The 23,014-nt window shown below is 41.6% G+C and overlaps 1 protein-coding gene across 2 annotated transcripts in view; it reads left to right on the plus strand.

Annotated features, from left to right (window-relative positions):
• Window positions 1-12,281, plus strand: part of bbs7 (Bardet-Biedl syndrome 7) — a 66,045-nt gene extending 53,764 nt beyond the window's left edge. For both annotated transcript variants that reach the window (XM_078540065.1, XM_078540075.1), the window contains 6 exons: window positions 3,003-3,142; window positions 5,645-5,809; window positions 7,108-7,217; window positions 7,315-7,418; window positions 9,784-9,907; window positions 11,053-12,281. In XM_078540065.1, coding sequence (XP_078396191.1) covers window positions 3,003-3,142; window positions 5,645-5,809; window positions 7,108-7,217; window positions 7,315-7,418; window positions 9,784-9,907; window positions 11,053-11,186 — 777 coding nt within the window. In that variant the 3' untranslated portion in view covers window positions 11,187-12,281. The remainder of the gene's footprint in view (window positions 1-3,002; window positions 3,143-5,644; window positions 5,810-7,107; window positions 7,218-7,314; window positions 7,419-9,783; window positions 9,908-11,052) is intronic.
• The last annotated feature ends 10,733 nt before the right edge of the window (window positions 12,282-23,014 follow it).

Here is a 23,014-nt window from a genome sequence, read left to right on the forward strand (position 1 = left end):
GCCAAATTAGTTTAAACTCCTCCCAACAGCACTAGCAAACCCGCCCGCAAGGATGTTAGTCCCACTCTGGTTCAGATGTAAACCATTCCGCTTGTACAGGTCCCACCTTCCCCAGAAACGGCCCCAGTGATCCAGGGATCTAAAACTCTCCCTCCTGCACCAACTCTTAAGCCACGTATTCATCTGTGCTATTCTCTTATTTCTGAGCTCGCTAGCACGTGGCACTGGGAGTAATCCAGAGATTACAACCTGAGAGGTCTTGCTTTTTAGTCTACTGCCTAACTCCCTGAATTCTTGATGCAAGAGCTCATCCCTCTTTCTACCTATGTCATTGGTACCAACATGTACCATGACCTCTGCCTTATCACCCTCCCCCTTCAGGATGCCCTGCAGCTGTTCAGTGACATCCTGGACCCTGGCACCAGGGAGGCAACATACCATCCTGGAGTCACGTTGACGGCCACAGTAGCGCCTTTCTGTTCCCCTGACTATAGAATCCTCTATTACTATTGCTCTTCCTCCCTTCCTCCCCTCCTGTCCAAGCTTGTGGTGCCAGAAGCTTGGCTCTGTCTGCACTCCCTGGAGGAACCAGTGCCCTCATCAGCCTCCAAAATGGAATACCGATTTGTGAGCGGGACCCCAGGGGACTCCTGAACTACCTGCCTGTTTCTCTTGGACTGCGTGGTGGTCAACCATTCCCTTCCTTCCTCAAGCCTCTTCATCTGCGGTGTGACCACCTCTCTAAACGTGCTATCCACGATGCTCTCAGACTCGCGGATGCTCCACAGTGTCCCCAGCCACCATTCCAGCTCTGAAACCCGAGCTTCCAGGAGCTGCAGCTGGACACACTTTCTGCACACATGCTGGTCCTGGGCACTGGAAATGTCCCTGCCTCCCCACATAGAGCGCGAGGAGCACACCATGACTTTGAGCTCTCCTGCCATGACTTATCCCTTTAAATTAAACCTTTTAAATCAATTACTCTAGGTCCCTCTTTCCTCATCCTCATTACTATAGAATATACAAACTATAAACCACAAAAAGACCTTAAATTATAAACGATTAAAGTAGTAAATACTTACCTGACCTGACCCACTACTTACCAGTCATTCCTTTCCCTTGTAGCCTCTACTGCTGCAGCAGGGCAAGACCACCCTCTGAAAATTTAAGAAGTTGGATAGCAAGGAAAAAATGCAAAGAGCACCTCTTCCCCTATGCACTGAATTCCCACTGTGCACCAAATTGCCAATACCCACTCTGGCTATGTCTCACTCAGGATGAGCTCTCTCCCCTGTTCAAGTGCAAGCACATTAATAGATCATTAAAATATCATGAACAGGTACAAAAAGTGATCAAAAGGCTAATAGAATGCTGGCCTCTATATTTAGAGGACCAGAATACGAGGGAGTAGAATTCATTCTTAACCTATACAAAGCCTTGGTTTGACCACAGTCAGAGGAATGTGTGCAGTTCTGGGCACCACACCTTAGGGGGGGATATATTGGCCTTGGAGGGAATTCAATGTGGATTTACCAGAATGGTATCTGGACACCAGCAGGGTTAAATTGCTAGGAGAGATAACACAAACTAGGGTTGATTCCCTGGAACTTAGGAGGTTAAGGGATGGTTTGATCAAAATTTACAAGATATTCTGGAGAACAGCTAGGAGCAATAGAGAGAAACTATTTCTGTTGGCTGAGGAGTCTAAGACTGGGGGGCATAGTCTAAAACGTAGAACCAGACCTTAGGTGTGAAATTAGGAGACACTTCTACGCAAGTGGGTGTTAGAAGTTTGGAACTCTGTTCTACAGATTGTTAATTGTAAATTTGAGATTTGTTAATCAAAGCTATTAAGCGATATGGGGCAAAAGGGTATCTGAAACTAGGTCACAGATCAGCTGTGATCTAATTGAATGGTGGAAAATGACCAAGGGGCTAAATGGCTTCCTCTTTCTATCTCTTTACCTACATTCCCTTACTAATTTGAGCTGCAGCTAGCTTTCACAGAATCATACAGTGCAGAAGAGGCCCTTTGGCCCATCGAGTCTGCACCGACACTGTGCAGTCTGCACTGTGTTAATAGAGCTTTAAAAATAATGCTTGTGAGAAAATCTAGACTGGGTCTGTACCTGTAAGGTCAACGCACGCCTACTGTTTATTTTCAGATTTTTAGATTTCTTTTTTTTTTCAGATTTCTTTAGGACATCCTAAAGTTGTGAAAGGCGGTTTATAAATGCAAATCTTTTAATAGATTGCAGATCTTCAGCCTTTTAATTTTTACATCACATGCCATTTTTGGGAAAATATTATTTTCAGATGAGATGTTAAGCTGTCTCAGGTGGATGTAAATGATCCTTTGACGCTACTTGAAGAAGAACAGACGGGTTCACCTCGTTGTTCTCGCCGATATTTTTTTGCTCAATCAGCAACATTATAACAAATTGTTTAGTCATTACTTCATTGCCGTTTCTATATGCAAACTGGCTGCTGCCTTTACTACATGACAACTGATTACACTTCAAAAGTACTTACTTGATTGTAAAGCACTTTAGGACATCCTAAAGTTGTGAAAGGCGGTTTATAAATGCAAATCTTTCTTCTTGCACTCTCCTTAGTCTCCTTAATGAATCTTGAAAATGGAAATGAGAAGCTTTTAATAGATTGCAGTCTTTCTTGGAATATTGAATTAGATTTATTGCACATTTAAAGTAAAGTAACCAGGTTCAGATTTCTGTCCAACTGAAAACAATTAGACCTTTACCAGGATACTTTTTTTTCAGAAGTGCCACTGTGTTAATTGATGATAAGCCACACTTAGCGACATACTTGTACTGCAAGTGAGAAAAACCAGTTTTTCTGTTTCTTCTCTGCATGTTGGAGACTCGAGGATCAATTTGTAGTCCTAGTAAGGATCACTGTGAAATAGTTCTGACTTTGTGATTTCAAAGGCTGGAGACTATAGTCTGCTTTTCCAGAGTGTAAATTTCCTCTTCTTTCTACAGATTCGTTCCATAGAAGGACAACATGGAACACTACAAGCCTACATTACCCCACGTCTCCAACCTAAAACTTGCCAGGTCCATCAGTATCAGATCAAACCACTCTCACTTCATCAGAGGGCACATGTTATTGATCCCAATAGGTAGGTTAATATAGTGGTCAATAGAAATGACTGGCGTGTGAGCAACATTTCAGCTTTTATGATAGGTAAATCGTCTCCATGAGGCAGCATCTTATCAGCATGGATTTTCATTGAAGATTATTGAAGTAACATTAGAAATTAGGGTTTCCAGTATGCTTTATGAAATATAGTATTTCAGTGTGTCAGATGAGTACCTTAACAAGGATATACTAGCCTTTGAGGGAGTGCAGTGCAGGTTGACCAGAATTTTACTAAAAGGGTTAAACTTTGAGGACAGGTTGAATAGACTAGGCTTGTATTCCCTTAAGTATAGAAAGATTAAGGAGTGATCTAATTGCAATATTTTAAGGTGATTAAAGGAATTGATAAGATAGATAGAAATCAGCTGCTTCCACTGGTGCAGGAGTCCAGAACACGGGGGCATTAAGCTATTCAGGAATGATGTCAGGAAGCACTTTCACATGAAAGGTAGTGGAAATATTTACCTGCATCCCACCCCCAAACACTGCTGAGACTAGGAGAATTGAAAATTTCAAAAATAAACCTCAAAGATTTTCTTAGGCAGGGAATACTGAGAATTATGAAACTAAGGTGGATAGATGGAGTTAAGATACAGATCAGCCATAATATAATTGAATGGTGGAACCTGTTCTTAGATCCTTCAGTGTGTGACAACTCTGGATGGTTTGAGGTGCTTTCTACTGTTTTAGATGATTTCTAGCCCTGGATTTCCATAGATATTTCAATTGCTCGTTTTGTTCTTTGAAGAAGAAAGTAACCATGAGGAACAGGTTTTGAAAAAATAATAGTTTATTGCATTTGCATGGTGTTCCAATTACTTTGAATTGTTTTTTGCTTCACTCAGACTGGGAAATAATTATAATAGTTGAATTTTTTCCTGGTTTAAAAACAAGCAAGTTTCTCTGAGTAGAGTAGTTTGCAGTTATCAGAAGTAACATGGTACGCAGGTCAGAAACTATTCCCGTTTTATCTTGAATTGATGTTGAAGGTCCGCAGTAAAGTGCTAATAACTTAATGATCTTAATAGTCCACAGGGAGGATTTATTAGATGATTCTATGAGCCCTAACATCAGTTCCTTATAGGTAGAAAGCCAGTCCATTTAACTCTAATGGTTCCCTTAAATGTGTGCTGCCGATAGTGTAGATGAATTGTTTAGTCCAGGAGGGTCTCTGGTTTGATACTCCGTGGTATTAAGGATGCTATCACCGGCCTCAGTGCTATTAGCTAGGGAGGGAGAAAAAATATTCCTGCTTTTGATCACTGTTAAGTGACTCCCGTCAGAATGTATAAGTGTGTCAAAACATTAGATGAGAATAAAATCAGGCTTGCTGTGCTGCCTTCAGTGTTCAAAGTGTGCTAACACTCATGAAGACTGGCTACTTGGGCAAGATACTAGTAACCATAGAATTGCACTCTGACATGAGCTTTCAGGATTGTCAACATTCCTTTTTATTCTTTCGTGGAATGTGGGTGTCGCTGACAAGGCCAGTATTTTTTGCCCATCCCTAATTGCCCTTGAACTGAGTGGCTTGCTAGGCCATTACAGAGGGCAGTTAAGAGTCAACCACACTGCTGTGGATGTGGAGTCACATGTAGACTAGACCAGGTAAGGATTGCAGATTTCCTTCCCTAAAGGATATGAGTGAACCAGATGGATTTTTACAACAATCGATGATCACTGAGACTAGCTTTCAATTTCAGATTTTATTAATTGAATTTAAATTCCACCAGTTGCCCATTGTTTTGTGGTGGCATCACGATGAACGGAGCAAAAATAGCAGAGGATTATCCATTGAATACGGAGGCTGGTGGGGTTGAAGGTGAAGAGAAGGGGAACCCTATCATGGTTCTGTGAGGGAGGGGAAGGGTGAGAGCAGAAGTGCATGAAATAGATCAGACACAATGGAGGGCCCTGCCAACCATGGGGTTGGGGGGTGGGGAAGAATCCTCAGTTGAGACAAAGGAAGACATAATGGAAGCATTAGTATAGAAGGTTGCTTTGTCTGAACACGTGACGGAGAAACTGGGTGAATATCATAACATGTTGTGGCTGCTCTGAGCTGGAGCTTCAGTGTCAGTGCTACAGTTTGCCTTGGTTTCTTTAGGTTTGGACAGGAAAATTTAGGGTCTTTATGCAATGACTGATTTTGAAAATATGCATATTACATATGGTGATTAAGGACAGCATCTGCTCTAACTGACATAAAAACAGAAAATGCTGGAAATATTCAGTTATGTTTGATGGCGTCTATCGAGAGAGAGAGAGAGACAATTAATGTTTCAGGTTAATGACCTTTCATGAGAACTGTACTGACATTCACTGTGTAACCTCACACTTGAAAAGAACATTTGATGAATTGTACCCCAGTCACTGCTTTCAGAAGAAAGTGGGCAATGGCAGAAAATTGGAGAGGGAATATCATAGTAACTCTCCATTGTTGTTAATTTTGCCTTTTTTTCCTCTCTTTTCTATAACTCAGGCCAATGAATACACTGACACTCACAGGACAGTTCAGCTTTGCAGAAATTCATTCCTGGGTTGTCTTCTGTCTGCCCGAAGTACCAGATAAAGTTCCGGTGGGTGATAGCATCACATTTTACTTTCAGAACACGTTCCTGGAAACGCAATTGGAATGCTCCTACAAGTAAGAGAAATGACTACACTGGCTGGATATTATTGCTGGTTTGTTCATTGAATGGTAATCTAAACATTGTATTAATTTTTAATAAAGCTACCCTTTTATTAAGCAGTGGCGTACATCTTAATTTGCCATTATGATCCAAATTTAACTCTTCAAGCACAGCTTGATTTAAAAGGTATAATCAGTTATATCACCTAACATGACAATGTATTATAATATTGAAAACAACCTGCACAAAATAAACCATTTGCTTGCAACAGTCTTAAGCTGTAATTATACGATAATGAGCACAAGCACAAACCAGCATTACACAACATGCTGGAAGGGGTCTCGTATTCAGGATCTCAATGTGCTCCAGAGTTATGCTGCCATTTTTGCATTAAAATGCACGTTAAAAGACATTTTGGATCACTGCAAAAGAGTTAATATCATTGCACACTTAATTCTTATAAACTAATCACAATATCTCTCGGGAAAACAAGAGACTTTTGACATTTTAGTAGAAGTTCTATGCAGGACTAAAACTCTGAAATTCTCTCTCTCTGCCTTCACCTCTCTCCTTTAAGATGCTCCTTAAAACCTATCTCTTGGACCAAACTTTTTTTCACCCGTCCTAATGTCGTCACCTTTGGATCAAAGTCCATATTTATCTGATTACATTCCTGCAAATCGCCTTCAGACATTATACTCCATTAATGGAGCTATATAAATGCAACTTATTATTCACTTGAAAAATCTGCCTTTTACCTCTTTTTTGATAACTTTGAATGATAAATGTAGTGAATTGCTTTTGAAAAAGAACAATTCCTTTTTATGCTTTCTTGCATCGAATTGCTCTTGCTAATTGGTTTTCCCCCAACCCTCAAACTGCATGTACCAAAATGGCCTGGAGGCAAGAACATGTCGGCATGTCTGCCGGTGCGGGAAATTGCGGACCAGTCTGCTTCTGACCCTGCCTTTGTGGCCATTTAAAAATTTGGCCCATAGTGAATGGGAACAGTGTAATGTACAGTGATGTACTTGATTAATTTATTTACTTTTTCTGTTACTAACAACTCTGGGACTCAATTTAACTACATTTGTATGTGGTTTATTTGTACATTTTTTTCAAACTTCTCTCATATTAAACTTTTAGTATCTTCAGTCCATAAGTAGCCCTGGAGGAAATGAACTGGGCTATATAAAATATTTATTAAATCAGCATCAAGTTAATTGCAGCTTGCTCTGAGTTATTTTGGTTTCTTTCCAGTAGATTTGCTTTTGAGGATTATTTAATTATTGTTCTTTGAATTTGATTTTAGAAAAGGTGAAGGAACTTTTAAATCTGACAACATCTCTACTATTTCGATCCTGAAAGATATATTAACAAAAGAAGCTACAAAAAGAAAAATCAATCTCAACATCTCGTATGGTGAGAACGAACCCACAATTTAATTCAGTGTTCTTTTCAGATCCTAGAATTCCATTATTTATGACCTGTTTTTCCTGAGAGATGTGTCTTTTTAAAGATGTTAATGAGGAATCCATAAATTACACGTTACAATTGATCCATCCCAAATTGGAACATCAGTTGCTTTTGGCAAAGAAAGTCCAGTTGATCGATGCTTTGAAGGTAAGTTGCACAGATAATGTAATGAACAAGCTGAGTGAATCTTTTGAGCAGATATTCCCTGTAGCCTATTTTCTCCCTCACCACACCTGCCCCCCCCCCCAACCGTCTCTTTTCTCCTCTCCCTTTTTCTCTCACTTTCTCTCTTTCACACACGCGCGCAAAATAGATATGCATCTAAGAATACCGTGCTACAACAATCCTTTCAATTGCAGTGGCAGGAATGTCAGAAATTCTGTTGTATTGAATATTTCTAATAGGAAATACTTTTTGAGAATGTAAAAGCTGTTCCTTTTTACCAATTAAATAAAAAATCGAAACAAATAGTGTTGCAAAGCCAGATTAGGTTTGGTTAACTTTCCAAGGCTGATTACTGGTTCTGCTAAACTCCTTGTATGGAAAAAAAAATGCAGCCATGTTAGACAGCAATCCACCTTCAGTAATCAAATATAGTTGGCCTTATAAGTGCACTTTCTGTAAACTAGTGCAGTGCTTAAGGTTGCTGTGTCACTGAAATGAAGCACAAATCTTTGGGTGCACTGTTTTTAACAGCCTGGGAGAAGTGGCACATTTCAATTTAGCGCCTTGCAGTTCCAATCACTCCGTGACTTCACTCCCCCTGCCAGTACACTGGCCCAGGAGTGCTGTATTATCCGAGTTGCTATCTTAGCAAGTCTGGCAGGATTATATTGGGATTGCTGTTGGCTACGTTTTGGGTACCACCAATGGAAATTGGCACTACTGACACTAATACAAAAACACCTTAAAGGTACTGGAGAGAGAAGCTCTGACAGGTTGAATGACCCTTTTCTCAATTTGGATTTGTATAGTTATTTTCTTTTTACTCCTCTTGTTCCTTCCTCTCCTTCCCTTTCTCACATTCATGCCATCGTCGTTTCTTCCTCTTGGATACTTTTCACCCCACAAACCCCTATTCCACCCTTTCACTATTCCCCTGCCTTTCTACTTTCCTGCCACCATTCTAGGCTTGAATCCCTCTTGGATAATCCCACAGTTGCCCTTTGTGCCCTTATCAGCGATCTTCAAAGGACTCATCTCATAAAACTATCATAGAACATTACAGTACAGAAGGCAGCCATGCCTCTCACCATGCCTATACCAGCTCTTTGAAGGAGCTCTCCAATTAAACTCAGATTGGAACTTGAGGCAGGAGGATGAGTGGTGTGGGGGTAAATGTGGCTGGGACAGTGAGATTTGGACTTTGGGAGTGGCGGGGTGTAGATTGGGGCTGGTGATGGTGAGGAGATCAGGGCAGAAGAATACTGGGGATCAGGACAATTGGAGTTTTGGCAGAGTGGAGGAAAATGAGTAATGGGCTGATGTGGACTTGGCTAGGCATGGGACCAAGCATTTCCTGCAGAGCCAAGAGTAGTGACAGCAGGAATGTGGTGAGTGGGTGCAGTGCTGAGAGAGGAATAGCCAACAAAGGAGTGAATGAAACCTAGGGAACTCTATTGTGGGTAAATAGTGAAAGATTGTTTCTACTGGTGGGTGAAAGAAGAACAAGGGGACAGAGAATGATGATCCTCATTGTGCATCACGAGCTCCAATACATAGAAGGAGATGCAGTAGAGCCAAGTGTAGGCTGGCAGTGGAGCACAGTAATGCTATGGATTTGGAAAAGCAATCCTAATCTTCCATGCTCCACAATGGGGCAGTGAAATGCTTTCCCTGCCATGTCTTCAGTATCCTCCAACAGTCTTTTTAAGGACTGTTATTTTGGTGATTATAGAACTGGAAAAACTGGTTGAAGCAGGCTCCACTTAATTTTTCATGCATTTTTCAGAAGGGTCCTGAAACATGAGCACCATTTGAAACATTGCTGCCAACTCTTACCAGGCCCCATTCACCCATCACTCCTGTGTCCACTGACCTGCATTAGCCTCCCATCCACCAACGTGTCAAATGTAAATTTCTCAACCTTGTGTTCAAATCCATTCATGGCCTCCACACTTCTTATCTCCGTAAACTGCCCTGCAAACTCTGGTCTCTTGTGCATCTTGCACTCCATTCACCCCACTATTCCCACCATGCTTATCTAAACGTACATTGTTGCTGTGCTTCCAGTTGTCTGTCCCGAATCTCTCAAATACTTTCCTAATACTTGCCACATCTCAACCTGTGTCTCCTCCTTAAACCTATTTCCTTTATTTGCCATCTTGACTTCCTCATCTTTGGTTCAATGCCAATTTTTGTCTGATTATGCTTTTGTTTTGGAATGATTTTCTTAAGTTAAAAATGTCATATAAATGCAAGTTATTTTTATATTGACAGCAATGGTAGAATATCGAGGATCTCTGAATTAAGTGTAATGATCTGTGACATTAGATGATCCATTTCATTGCAGGAGCTACAGCTGTATGAAGGGAATGTGGATTTCCTAATACCTGAATACCGTTGCATTTTAGAGGAAGCTGATAATCTGCTGGAAGAGTATAAGAAACAACCTGCTCACTTGGAGAGATTGTATGGCAAGTACTATAACTGGAGAGAAGGAATACTATGACTAGTTGAAAACATAGAATTCTCTTCCAAGTGCATGTTACACAGCACAACCTGGGACCTACCTTTTCCATTGGTTTTAGAGGGAGTGGAGAAACTAAAAGCAATCATGTTTTTTAAGCTTCAGTGTGACTTGCACTATTAATACTTTTGAAATTCTTCTTAATGGGATTGTATGTTCAAGCACAAACATTCTCAGGTGAGTCAGGGAAGATTAAAGCTCCTAAAGCAGCAAACCTGGCCATCAAATGATCTCCTCCTTTGCTCCTAAAGGTGGCAGCATTGGTGGGTTATGGGTCCACAGGTGAAGATCATCCTTCGGTACCTCCTAAATATTTAATCAACAGCAACAACATCCATTTATATAGTGCTTTTAACATTGTAAAACATCCCAGTGTTCTCCATGGAGGTGATTATCAGACAAATATTTGACATCGAGACACACATTAGTCCAGATGACCAAAAGTTTGCATAAAGAGTGAGGCTATAAGAAGTGCCCTAAAGTAGGGTAGTAAGTTAGAGTGGCTTAGGAAGGAGTTCCAGGGCCTAGGCAGCTGGGGGCATTGTTATCAATGGTGAAGCGCTTGAAATTGGATACACAAGAGGCCAGAATTGGAAGAGTGCAGAGATCTTGTAGGCTTGTCAGGGTGAGAAGGCTACAGATATAGAGAGGGGTAAGGCCACAGTCACTGTCACATAGGATTTCATTTGTGACTTTGATAAGAACTGTTTCTGCACTTTGGCAGGACAGAAACCCAATTGGAGCGATTCAGACATGTTACAGGAGAGGTGCGTTTGGATTTGGGAGGCGATAACATGTTCAAGGACTTTATACGTTATTATTAAATGTTCAAAAATTGTACTCTTAACTGTGGTGTGTGTGTATTTTCTAGATTACAGCGATGGCTACACTTCCAAAGTACTTCATAGGTTTTAAGTTGCTCATCAAAGGAGCATAGATGTACTCAAAGGACTAAATAGCCTGTTTGTGCTATATTGTTCTATGATTACTAAGTTTCCATTTGTTAAGCCACAAAGGAAATGCATAGTATTTTAACAAAATCTAGATGCATCTTTATATTCATACTAATTTTCCTTTTTCTTCCTCAAATAGGCATGATAACTGACCTCTTCATAGATAAATTCAAATTCAAAGGCACCAACGTGAAAACCAAGGTTCCTCTTTTGCTGGAGATTTTAGATAATTATGATCCTAAAAGTCTCATGGCCTTCTTTGATTCAGCCTAGAGAAGCTACCCAAAGCCTATTGAAAAGCAAATGTAATGCTCCTGACCATGGCTATTTTATAATAGTGACATGCTATGATTTGAAGCAGTAGTGGAACAGGCATTCAATTTTATTGATGGGGAGGATGAAAAGGAACTAATCATGTTACTATAAAGGTATTTAAGGGATGAATTTCTCTCAATCGTCTGCCATGACTTCAGCAGATGATCTGTGGAAACCCTGGGGAATTGGTATGAGCAGTTTTTATGCTGCTGCTCTAGGTCTCCATGGATCTTCCCCCAAATTTATAGCACATGTGTGGGAGAACCCTTGTGGAATTTTACCCTTCAATATCCTGCAAAATACACTGTAATATAATATGATGTAAATATGAGCTTACTTTTTTAAAAAATGTTAGTTGTGAGTATTAAAAATGCCTTTTCCTCTCCTTTGAAATGTGGTAATAATTGATGCAGTGTTATTTTCATAATCTCCTCTATTGCTTACACTTGTCATCATAAAATATCTGGCATAGACCAGAAGCCCATATACTTTGTAGGCTAATGTGTTAACCTCTGGATTTTACAATTGTATTTTCCATCTGTGGGTGCTAATATGTACACTTTTTTGAGACATACTCAATTTTTGACATATTGGGGTAATAAAATACATAGATATGGAATCACACTTATTAATATCATGTACATATAACATAATCTTGTTAATATTATGTAATACTTATAGGAAAATATTAAATAGTACAATTCCCTATATGCATTGTTTTTACAGTAACATTAGTTTTAACAAACCTTTTTCAATGTTATTGTTCGTTCCTGTCCTCAAAGTTTCTGATAAATTTGCAGAACTGAAATTTTACCAGGTAACTTCACATACTGAAAAATGTGTAACAGTGGTCATAATTTTGCGGCAAATACAATCTATCATTGTCTCTCCGATAATGTTACATTTAAGCAGTTGTTTGATGAACATTTTTTAAACTTCTGTTCTTTCATTGCACTAATTAGTCATTGATGCACTGATTGTATTGTAAATAGAATTGATTGTAAATATCGTGGTGCTGAAAATATCATATTAAATTGTAATACGTTCATCAGATATCCGTTACAACACTTTATTGGTTTTGGTGACATCTTTCTGTTGAAAACCTAACAGAAGAATTGATGTAAGAATGTAAAAAAAAAGGACTGTGACATAAGGTAAACTATCCTTCTTTACCTGTCTGCAGCCTTTGACATGGGCGACCACACCATCCTCCTCCAGTGCCCCTCCTTTGTTGTCCAGCTGGGTGGGACTATCCTTGCCAAGTTTGATTCTCATCTATCCAATTGTAGTCAGAGGATCATCTTCAGTGATTTCTTTTCTTGCTCCCGCACTGTTGCTTCTGGTGTCCCCCAAGGATCTATTCTTGGCCCCATCTTGTTCATGCTATCTCTTCATGCTGTCCCTCAGTGACATCATCAGAAAACAATGTCAGTTTCCACATGTATGCTGACGATCAACAGTTCTACCTCACCACCACCTCTCTTGCAACGCTGCTTGTCTGAGATCCAATTCTGGATGAACAGAAATTTCCTCTAGATAAATATTAGGAAGACTGAAGCCATTGTTGTTAGTCCCTCGTACAAACTCCGTTCCCTAACTACAAACTCCATCCCTCTTCATGGCAACATGTTGAGATTAAACCAAGCTGTTCGCAACCTTGGTGTCATATTTGACCTCGATGATGGCCTATTTCCATCTCTGTAACACTATCTGATTCAGCCTTGCCTCAGCTCTTCTTCTGAAACCCTCAATCATGCCTTTGTTATCTCAGAATCACAGAAATGTTACAGTGCAGAAGGAGGCAATTTGGTCCATTGTGTCTGTACCCATTCTCTGAATGAGCGATTCACTTAATGCCGTTCTCCTGCCTTCTCCCAGTAACCCTGAACATTCACCTTTTTAGATTACTGTCTAATTTCCTTTCCAGTGCTTCAATTGAACCTGCCTCCACCACGCTCTCAGGCAATGCATTCCAGACCCAACTAACTTACCGCATGAAAAAGTTTTTCCTCGTCATTTTTTCTTCTGTTTCGTATTGAGTTAAAGTTCCACATTTAATTTGTCAGTATTCCAACTGGAGTCCAGACAGTGTGTGTTATGAGGCGATGGTGATAATTTGAAAACAAGCATGAGAATTTTAAAATCAAGATGTTGCTTGACCAGGAGCCAGTGTAGCTCGGTGGCACAGGAGTGATAGGTGAACAGAACTTGGTGCAAATTAGGTCATGGGCAGCAGAGTTTGGATGACCTCCAGTTTCTGCAGGGAAGAATATGGGAGACCAGGCAGGAATGCATTGGAATAATCAAGTAGAGGTAACAAAGACATGAATGAGGGTTTCATCAGCAGATAAGCTGAGGCAGCAGCAAAGTCAGGCGATGTTACAGAGGTGGAAATAGGTGGATTTAGTGATGGTGCAAATATGGGGCCGGAAGTTCATCTTGGGGTCAAATATGACACCAAAGTTGCAAACAGTTTGGTTTAGTCTCAGACTATTTCCAGGGAGAAGGATGGAGTCAGTAGCTAGGGAACAGAATTTGGAATGAGGGTTGAAAATAATGATTTCAATCTGCCCAATATTTAATTGGAGGAATATTTTATAATGTTCTCTGTTAATAAGTTTCAAAATGCTGCAGAACATTATAGTAACGGGTTATTATGACACTTTGGTTTTTGTAAGATAGTGACTGCTGATATACAATAGCTCAGCTATTTTGTAGTTCATTAATCTACCACATGGTGGCCACTAAACCAAATATCAGAAGTAAAAGTGAATTTTGGACAGTTCCACAAACGGCCTGTTTCCCAAACCTTGATCATAAGATATTTATGAATAAGGAAGGCCGTTTGGCCCACCTTATTGATGCATCCAGAAAATCCCTACACCTATTGCCAGATCTAATTGCTTCATCAATGATTCCAGTGTTTTCACCTTAAACGCTTTGCCCAGAAGTCCATTCTGTGTGTTTACTCTTTGTGTAAAGAAGAACTTCCTGGTATCAGTCCAGCAGTTCTCTTTTACTAGATTAAATCTGCAATCCCTTCACCTATATCCATGGTTTCATTTAATGTAATACTCAATACATATTTTGAATGCTATTCTGCACCAGAGCCCATTACTTCTATTTTTCCCCCCTCAGTTCCACTCTCCTCCTCTACCTGCGATAGATCTATGCCATCTTTTCATTTCTCAGATGTTTTTCCTCCATAATCCCTAACCCAAGCCATCACACTTCCTTAACCTTCCTTCTCTCTCCTGCCATGGACCCAGGCTGAATCTCCCTTATTGTGGACAAATCCAATGAAATCTTGGCTTTAATTGGAACTCGGCTTATGAATAGTGACACTTTGCCCCTTAACAAAGCCATCAGACCCAGCTATATTTCCCCACCTGGCCCACCCAAATTTCTGTGATGGCAGGTTAGCTGTTATGACCAAGTCGCAGCTTGGTCTTGCCCCCTATTTTTCTGACAGCATCACCTTGTTTCATCCCTCGTCTCTCCTGACCTAGATCCCTGGTTTCTTTTTCTCAGGATATACACTGTGCTTTCCAATTATAGTTTCTTCACTAGGCAATTCCTCATCTTTGGTGATATCAGTCTCCATCTTGACTTTCCTTGCTCTCCCTGAATTTACTGCCCTCATACCGTTCCTAAACCTCTCCCTCTAAACCTCTGCAACTAAGAATTCATGCCCATTCCCTCAACCTTGCCTTGTCCCACAGCTTCCCTACTCCAGTGGTCTCAAAAACTGACAAAGCCATCTCCAAATGCATTCCTACCTCCATCAGCAGTGATATCGCCATACTTCTTCCAACTCCATTTTACTTATCCATTGGGGGGAAAAAAACTCAATCTAAGTTGTTTCTAATTATGCATTCAACTGCTGATCCACAATAACTTTGCCACACTAACTCTGCAGCTAATGCTCAACCACTCCTCTGCTTCTACTTTTGTCCTTTCTCGAGCAAAATTGTATCTCACTCTGATCATTTCCGCCATCTTCAATCTGCCAAGTCCAAGGGTCGCACACTTGAACATATCTGGTGCACAACTTGGCCTCATTCATCATTGACAAAATAACCTGGAGAGCAAAGATACCCCTGTTCCTCACAACTAATACCACTTTAAATTCTCCTCCCCAGCACTCAGGAACACAATGAACTTTTGTCACCAAACTAGAAACCATCTCTTCAGGAACCTCTGATGCTTTGGAGGTTCCTGAACAATGTAGCATATCCTTGAAATTAGAATTAAGCTGTTCAGGGGTGATCTCAGGAAGCACTTCTGTACACAAAGGATAGTGGAAATCTGGCACTCTCCTCTCAAAAAGCAGTTCAGACCAGGCCAATTGAAAATTTCAAAATTGAGATTGACAGATTTTCATCATGGCATTGCAACATCTTCTGCATCTCCTCCTTCCATCTCTACTGGGGCAAGAGCAGTAGCCACACCACTGCTAACATCTCCAGCAGCACCTCCCTTCTCTTCAGCCAGATACCTTTTCTGCAGGACAGATGGGATGAGCACTCAGACCTAGCTGGGTCTACAGGCAGAGGATCAGCTTTTTTTTCCTTATTCTTTCATGGGATGTGGGCGTTGCTAGCAAGGCCAGCATTTGTTGCTCACCTCTAATTGCCCTTGAACTGAGTGGCTTGCCAGGCCATTTCAGAGAGGCAATTAAGAATCGATCACATTGCTCTTGGTCTGGAGTCACATGTAGCCCAGACCAAGTAAGGATTGCAGATTTCCTTCCCTAAAGGACATTAGTGTACCAGGTGGTTTGTAACAATGATTGTTTCATGGTCACCAGTACTGAGTCTAGCTTTATATTCCAGATTTGTTAACAGCTGCTATGGTGCTATTTGAACCTATGTCCTCCAGAGCATTAGCCTGGACCTCTGGATTACTAGTCCAGTGACATTACACCACCATCTCCCAACAGCATCTCTGAACAGCACTGCCTCAGGAGATTCAGGTTCTTTTTGTAGGTCACTGCTGACATCTGCAGCCTCCTGGAACAACACCTTCCCAGTGGAGCAGGTGAACATGCATTGTCAAGGCCAACAAGGTGCCTGTCACTGGAGGTCTACTACCACCTTCCAGCTGCCTTGCCATTGTATCTGCCTCTCTCCTGCAAGGAGAGAAAGCGGAGAGGTTTGACTTGTCGTAATGACTTATGAGGAGAGGGGGAAAAAGACACCATCGTGGAGAATCATTATGAGGCATTTGTGTGAGAGGGCAGTAAGCTGAGGGTGTGTGTTCACTGCTCAGATGGGTATTTTAGCTGTCTACAGAGAGGAATGAGGGGAGCTTCTAGGTGTGTAGACCTGAGGAGTGCTGTGCAGGAGAATATTGGGAAAATCAAAATGTGGGGCTTGATGCCTAAAAGTGTTATGTCACTTACCTGTCATACACTCCCCTGAGGTCCTGGATCTTCTTAGTACACTGTCTCCAGGTTGGAGGGGGCACACTCCTGCTGTCTTCCTTGGCCATTTCCATCCTGGGTTGGAGAGGTTGTCCCCTTCCTCCCATCCTTGGGAGCGCTCACTTCACTGCAGCCCTCAGATCCCTCAGCAGGGCCTCCAGATAAGAGCGAGAGACCCAGAGAGCACCCTTCTTAAGTCACCTCTAATTATTGGCTACTGCAGCCTCAAAAATCCAAGTGCTGGAGAGCTTTTGTAACCCATGCCATGGTCCCTTTAATTAGAAATCCTTCCTTTGAAAGAATGATCATCCCACCTGCCCTCCCTGATTGGGGAGCCTGGAGGTGGGATACTAGTATCACTTCTCTGGGAAAGAGCCTTAGCAAAGCCGTCCCATTAAATAGTGTGCTGACCTGAAAATGGTCTTACCATTCCTGCAGGGACTAAATGGGCAAGATACTGCCCCTTATCTCTCATTTCTTTCTTATCTCTGCCCACACTATTTCCAAGCCCATCTCATCCATGTTTCATTGACCCCATTCCCACTTAACCGCTGACCAACTTACCTAGTCTCATTCTAGCTGATGTTATAATTGGTCCCGCTCATCATATTCTGCACCCCTCCTTTTCAAAGCTGCCATCAATTCCCCATTTAAAAACCCATAGTTAAATCCTCTCTCTTTACAAATTACTATCTCCCTTTCCTCATCAAATTCCTCAAACATCTTGCTGCCTCCCAGATCAATGCTCAGCTTTCTTGCAACTCCCTCTTTGAATCTCTCGAATCAAGCACACTACAGCACCGAAAGTCCCCAAAACCATAACATGTATAAATAGGGTCTGCACATAATCCTCTTCAAATCAGTTGTCCAGTTTGTATCTATCAGATCATAGCCAGAAGATCCCTAATAAAGGCACCTCCTTCCTCCCTGCACCTCAGAAGCCCCTTTGGGATCCATCCGTGGCCTGGTCCTCTTCCTCATCTGCATATTGCCCATCAGACATTGGGTCAGTTTTCATATGTACGCTGACAACATCCAACTTTACCTCTCCACCATCACTCTTGATCCCTCAACTACCCCGGTACTGTCAGATTATTTCTCTGACATCTATTCTTGGATGAGTCATTATGTACCTCCCAGTAATAGTGGAAAGGCTGAAGTAATTTTGGCCCCAGTCCAAACTCCATACCCTCTCCACCAAATGTCATACTCCCTGAACACTGTCCCAGCTGAACCACTAATTGCAACCTTGACATTCTGTTCGCCCCTCTCAATACCTGAAACCCACCTCCTGATACCATTTCCTTTAACTTGTATCCGTTTTTGTCCTTGTGCATATGTGTAATAGCTTAGGCCTTTTTTCTAATTTAGCTGAATTTATATAAATAGAAGTTGTTGTAATCGTTTCTAAATGATTTGGTATTTTCTATCCCTCTCTTTAGCCTCCTTTCTAGACTAAAACGTATAACTCTCTCCAGTCTTTCCTCATAACTCAAAAACCTAATACTAGGAACCAGCTTTGTGATTCCGCACTGCCTCCAGCCCTTCATTAGGAGCATAGAAAGATTTACAGCACAGGAGGCCATTCAGCCCATCATGTTCATGCCTTAATGCCTCCCTTGCTTTTTGGCAGGATACGGTACTCTAGGTGTGTTCTGGCCAAGGTATTGTACAATTGGATTATGATTTCCTCTGACTTGCATTCTATAATTTTGATTATGTAGTTAAACATTCTATTGGCTTTGTTGATTGTTGCTCTGCATTGATTGTGCATAATGGGCATTAAGGCTCCTAGGTCCCTTTCAATTTCATTTTAAGATATTTCAACACCAGACATGTAGTATGAACATTTCCTATTTTTTCTTCCTACGTACTTTTTACTTGACTGCATTAAATTGCATCTCCATTGTTTGTCTCGTTCATATAGCTTGTGTTAACTCATTCTCTAATTTCAAGACTGCTTTCTCTGATTTCACTGCCCCTTCAAATCTGGTATCACCTGCAACTTTGACCAATTTGCATTGCGTTTTTGACCCCAAGTTATTTTTGTAAATTAAAAACCCAAGTGATATTTAAAGTCGAAGCAGAATTCAAGCTCCTAGCATTGTAGATGGACAGGTGTATGTCTGGAAAATTGTTTGCATTTCTAACAGTGACGAATTGGCTAATTAAGTTTTGTGCTCCTTTTTAGAACTGTATAATTATTTATGTATTACATTATAAATGTTATTTGTGACTGTATATACTGATCTGATTCTTTGTTGCCTGCAATTTGCTTCTCAGTTGAGGACATTAGGTGCAGTTCCTCTTGGACTGTAGTACAAAATGGGTGATAGCACTTTTGCAGCCTGTTTTACACTTGGCCTTTTCTTAGTGCGTTGACAGCCATATCACAATTATTTGATTCATTGCGTGGGATTTTCCGTCCCCACCTGCCGCTGGGATCGTCTGCTCCCGCCAAAAGTCAATGAACTTTTGGCTCGGCCACCACATCATCCGTGGCGGGACACAAATCCCGGCCACTGCCTTCCCTATTATTTCAAAAATGTTATTACCTTGCTCAGTTGCTGATTGATAACTGAAATTAATTTGAGCGATTTGATAAGTTTGTTTTGTAGAAGATTGATAGCTTATAAGGTAGAATCTACCTGTGTCTTTTTCTTACTGTCCTTATCTGGATGAATCAACATGGATCATTTATGAGTGGTTATTTGAGTTAATCACAGAATCACACAGTGCAGAAGAGGCCCTTCGGCCCATCGAGTCTGCACCAACACGTGAGAAACACCTGACCTACCTAAATGCACTAGAATTTTTAAAAAAATATTCTTTCATGGGATGTGGGCATCACTGGCAAGGCCAGTATTTGTTACCCACCCTAATTGTCCTTGAATTGAGTGGCTTGCTAGGCCATTTCAGAGGGCAGTTAAGAAACAATCACATTGCAGTGGGTCTGGAGTCATGTGCAGTGTAGACCAGACCAGATAAGGATAGCAGATTTGCTTTGCTAAAGGGCATTAGTGAACCAAATGTGTTTTAACAACAATCAATGATAGTTTCATGATCACCATTACTAAGACAGGTTTTATATTCCAGATTTACTAAAAGCTGCTATGATGGGATGTGAACCTGGATCCCCAGAGCATTAGCCTAGGCCTACTGGATTACCTGTCTAGTGACATTACCACTACACCACTGTCATAAGTGTTTTGAAATGTAATATGCATTATACTGTATACATTTTACAAGTGTGTTGTGCACTTTCATTTTCAAGTCAGGACTACAAACTGGATATTAAACAATAGGGTAATTACAGTACTTAAATATCATAAATTTATACCTAAAGTGACATTAATGTTTTTCCCTCAGATTTCATTAGAGATTGATCTGCCCTAGTGTTAGCTGAAAACCCAGCACTCCTACAGTTTATGCTGTCAGATAAGGCTGCATTGAAAGTACTTGATCTTAATTCTGGACTTAAAATTTTGCATTTTTATTAGAAAGCTATTCATCAACATTAAGAACTGGAATGAAATTTACTGTGGTAATTATACGTAACACAGCCATTTTAACTAAGTTAATGTCAATTAAGAATTCTCTCAAGAAGTGATACTAATTCCAAAGTGGATTTTTGGCATCCATCAACTCCCAAAATCTTGGTTCAGCGATCTTACCGTCATCATCACTCCATCTGTCGTAAGAGAAACAGTCTAATAGGAGCAATTGAACTCCTCAGCACCCCAAACCCAGAAACTCAAAAGTTTTTAAAATCAAACAACAGGTCCTATTTTGTTAGGGCAGGCACAAATTTGGCTGCAATGGTGCCCAAACTGATGTGCCAAAAACTATTTTCTTTATGATGTGAATTCTAAAACCACATTCAAGATCCATACACTCTGATGCTCATGGGTTATCCAAGAAGAGATTGCAGTCAGTAGCAACTGATAAGAAAAAAGGCCAAATCCGTTGTTGCAACAAAAGTTGTTGTTTTCGCCCATCATTCTCCCAACCTCCCCTGGAGATAGTAAATAAGTAGTATCCAGTGACCTCAGCTTTGATGCCCCCATGGTTAAATAGTCTGCTGATACTGTTTCAGCTTCCCTGTGGAGAATGGCCACATGTGTGAGGTACTAAGAGCTGCTACACATGGAACTCTACTGTACTCTAACTTGAGTCTTCACCTACAGGAAAGAAAAAAGAAGAGGAGGAAATGCTTATAGGGGGAGAGGGAAAGGGAGGTGGTCACGTGGTGGTAATGTCGCCAGACTAGTAATCCAGAGGCCCAGCAGACTAATGTTCTGGTGACATGTGTTTGAATCCCACCATGGTAGCTGGTGGAATTTAAGTTCAGCTAATACAACTAGTCTTGGTAATAATGACCATGATACCATTGTTGTAAAAACCCATCTGGTTCACGAATGCCCTTTAGGAAAGGAAATCAGCCATCTTTAACTGGTCTGGCCTACATGTGATTCCAGGCCCACAGCAATGTGGTTGGCTCTTAAATGCCCTCTGAAATGGCCATGCAAGCCACTCAGTTGTATCAAAAACCGTCACAAATCCTACAAAAAGGAATGAAGCAAATGGACCATCCAGCATCGACCTAGGCACTAGAAACAACAACTGCAAACCCAGCCCTTTGATGCTGCAAAGCCCTCCTTATTAACATCAGGGGGCTTGTGCCAAAATTGTGAGAGCTGTCCCACAAACCAGTCAAGAAACAGTCTGACATAGTCATACACATGGAATCATACCTCACAGACAATGTTCCAGACACCACCATCACGAATCCTGGGTATGTCCTGTCCCAGGGCAGACCCACCAGAGGAGGCACAGTGGTATACAGTTGGGAGAGAGTTGCCCTTGGAGTTCTCAACACATCGACTCTGGATCCCATGAAGTCACATGGCATCAGGTCAAACATGAGCAAGGAAACCTCCTGCTGATTACCACCTACTGCCGACTCCCACCCACCCCCAATCCCACCCTCTTCAGTTGATGAATCATTGAGGGTGGCAAAGACACAGAATGTACTCTGGGTGAGTTCTTCAATGTCCATCACCAAGAGTGGCTCAGTAGCACCGCTACTGACCAAGCTGGCCACGTCCTAAAGGACATAGCTGCTAGACTGAGTCTGAGGAGATAATGAGAGAACAGCTAGAGGGAGAAACCTACTTGACCTCATCCTCACAATCTACCTGTTGCAGATGCATCTGTCCACGACATATTGGTAGGAGTGACCACCGCACAGCCCTTGTGGAGGCAAAGTCACGTCTTCACATTGAGGATACACATCATGTTGTGTGGGGCTACCACCATGCTAAATGCTAAACAGCAAAAGCAGCATGTGATAGATAGCTAAGTGATCCCACTAGCAACAGACCAGATCTAGGCTCTGCAGTCCTGCCACATCCAGTCGTGAATAACTCACAGGAGGAGGCAGCTCCACAAATATCTCCATCCTCAATGATGGGGGAGCCCAGCACATCAGCGTAAAAGATAAAGCTGAAGCATTTACAACAATCTTCAGCCAGAAGTGCCGAGTGAATGATCCATCTCGGCCTCCTCCGCAGGTCCCCAGCGTTACAGATGCCAGTCTTCAATCAATTCTATTCACTCCATGTGATAGGAAGAAACAGCTGAAGGCACTGGATACTGCAAAAGCTATGGGCCCTGACAATATTCCAGCAATAGTGCTAAAGACTTGTGCTCCAGAACTAGCTGTACCCTTAGCCAAATTGCTTCAGTACAGCTACAACACTGGCATCTACCCAGCAATGTGGAAAACTGCGCAAGTGTGTCCTGTCCACAAAGAGCAGGACAAATCCAATCCAACCCAACCAATTACCGCCCCATCAGTCTACTCTCGATGATCAGCAAAGTATGGAAAGTGTCGCTGACAGTGCTATCAAGCAGTACTTACTCCGCAATAACCTGCTCACTGATGCTCAGTTTGGGTTCCACCAGGGCCATTCAGTTCCTGACCTCATTACAGCCTTAGTCCAAACATAGACGAAAGAGCTGAACTCAAGAGGTGAGAGTGACTGTCCTTGACATCAAAGTATCATTTGACCGAGCGCGGCATCAAGGAGCCCTAATAAAACGAGTCAAAACGGGTATCAGGAGGAAAACTCTCCACTGGTTGGAATCATACCTAGCAGAAAGGAAGATGGTTCCGGTTGTTGGAGGTCAATCATCTCAGCCCCAGGACATCACTGCAGGAGTTCCTCAGGGCAGTGTCCTAGGCCCAACCATCTTCAGCTGCTTCATCAATGACCTTTGTTCCATCATAAGATCAGAAGTGGGGATGTTCGCTGATGATTGCACAATGTTCAGCACCATTCAGGACTCCTCAGATACT

The sequence above is a fragment of the Cetorhinus maximus genome, chromosome 1, assembly GCF_964194155.1.
Source record: "Cetorhinus maximus chromosome 1, sCetMax3.hap1.1, whole genome shotgun sequence".
Classification (NCBI taxonomy): domain Eukaryota; kingdom Metazoa; phylum Chordata; class Chondrichthyes; order Lamniformes; family Cetorhinidae; genus Cetorhinus; species Cetorhinus maximus.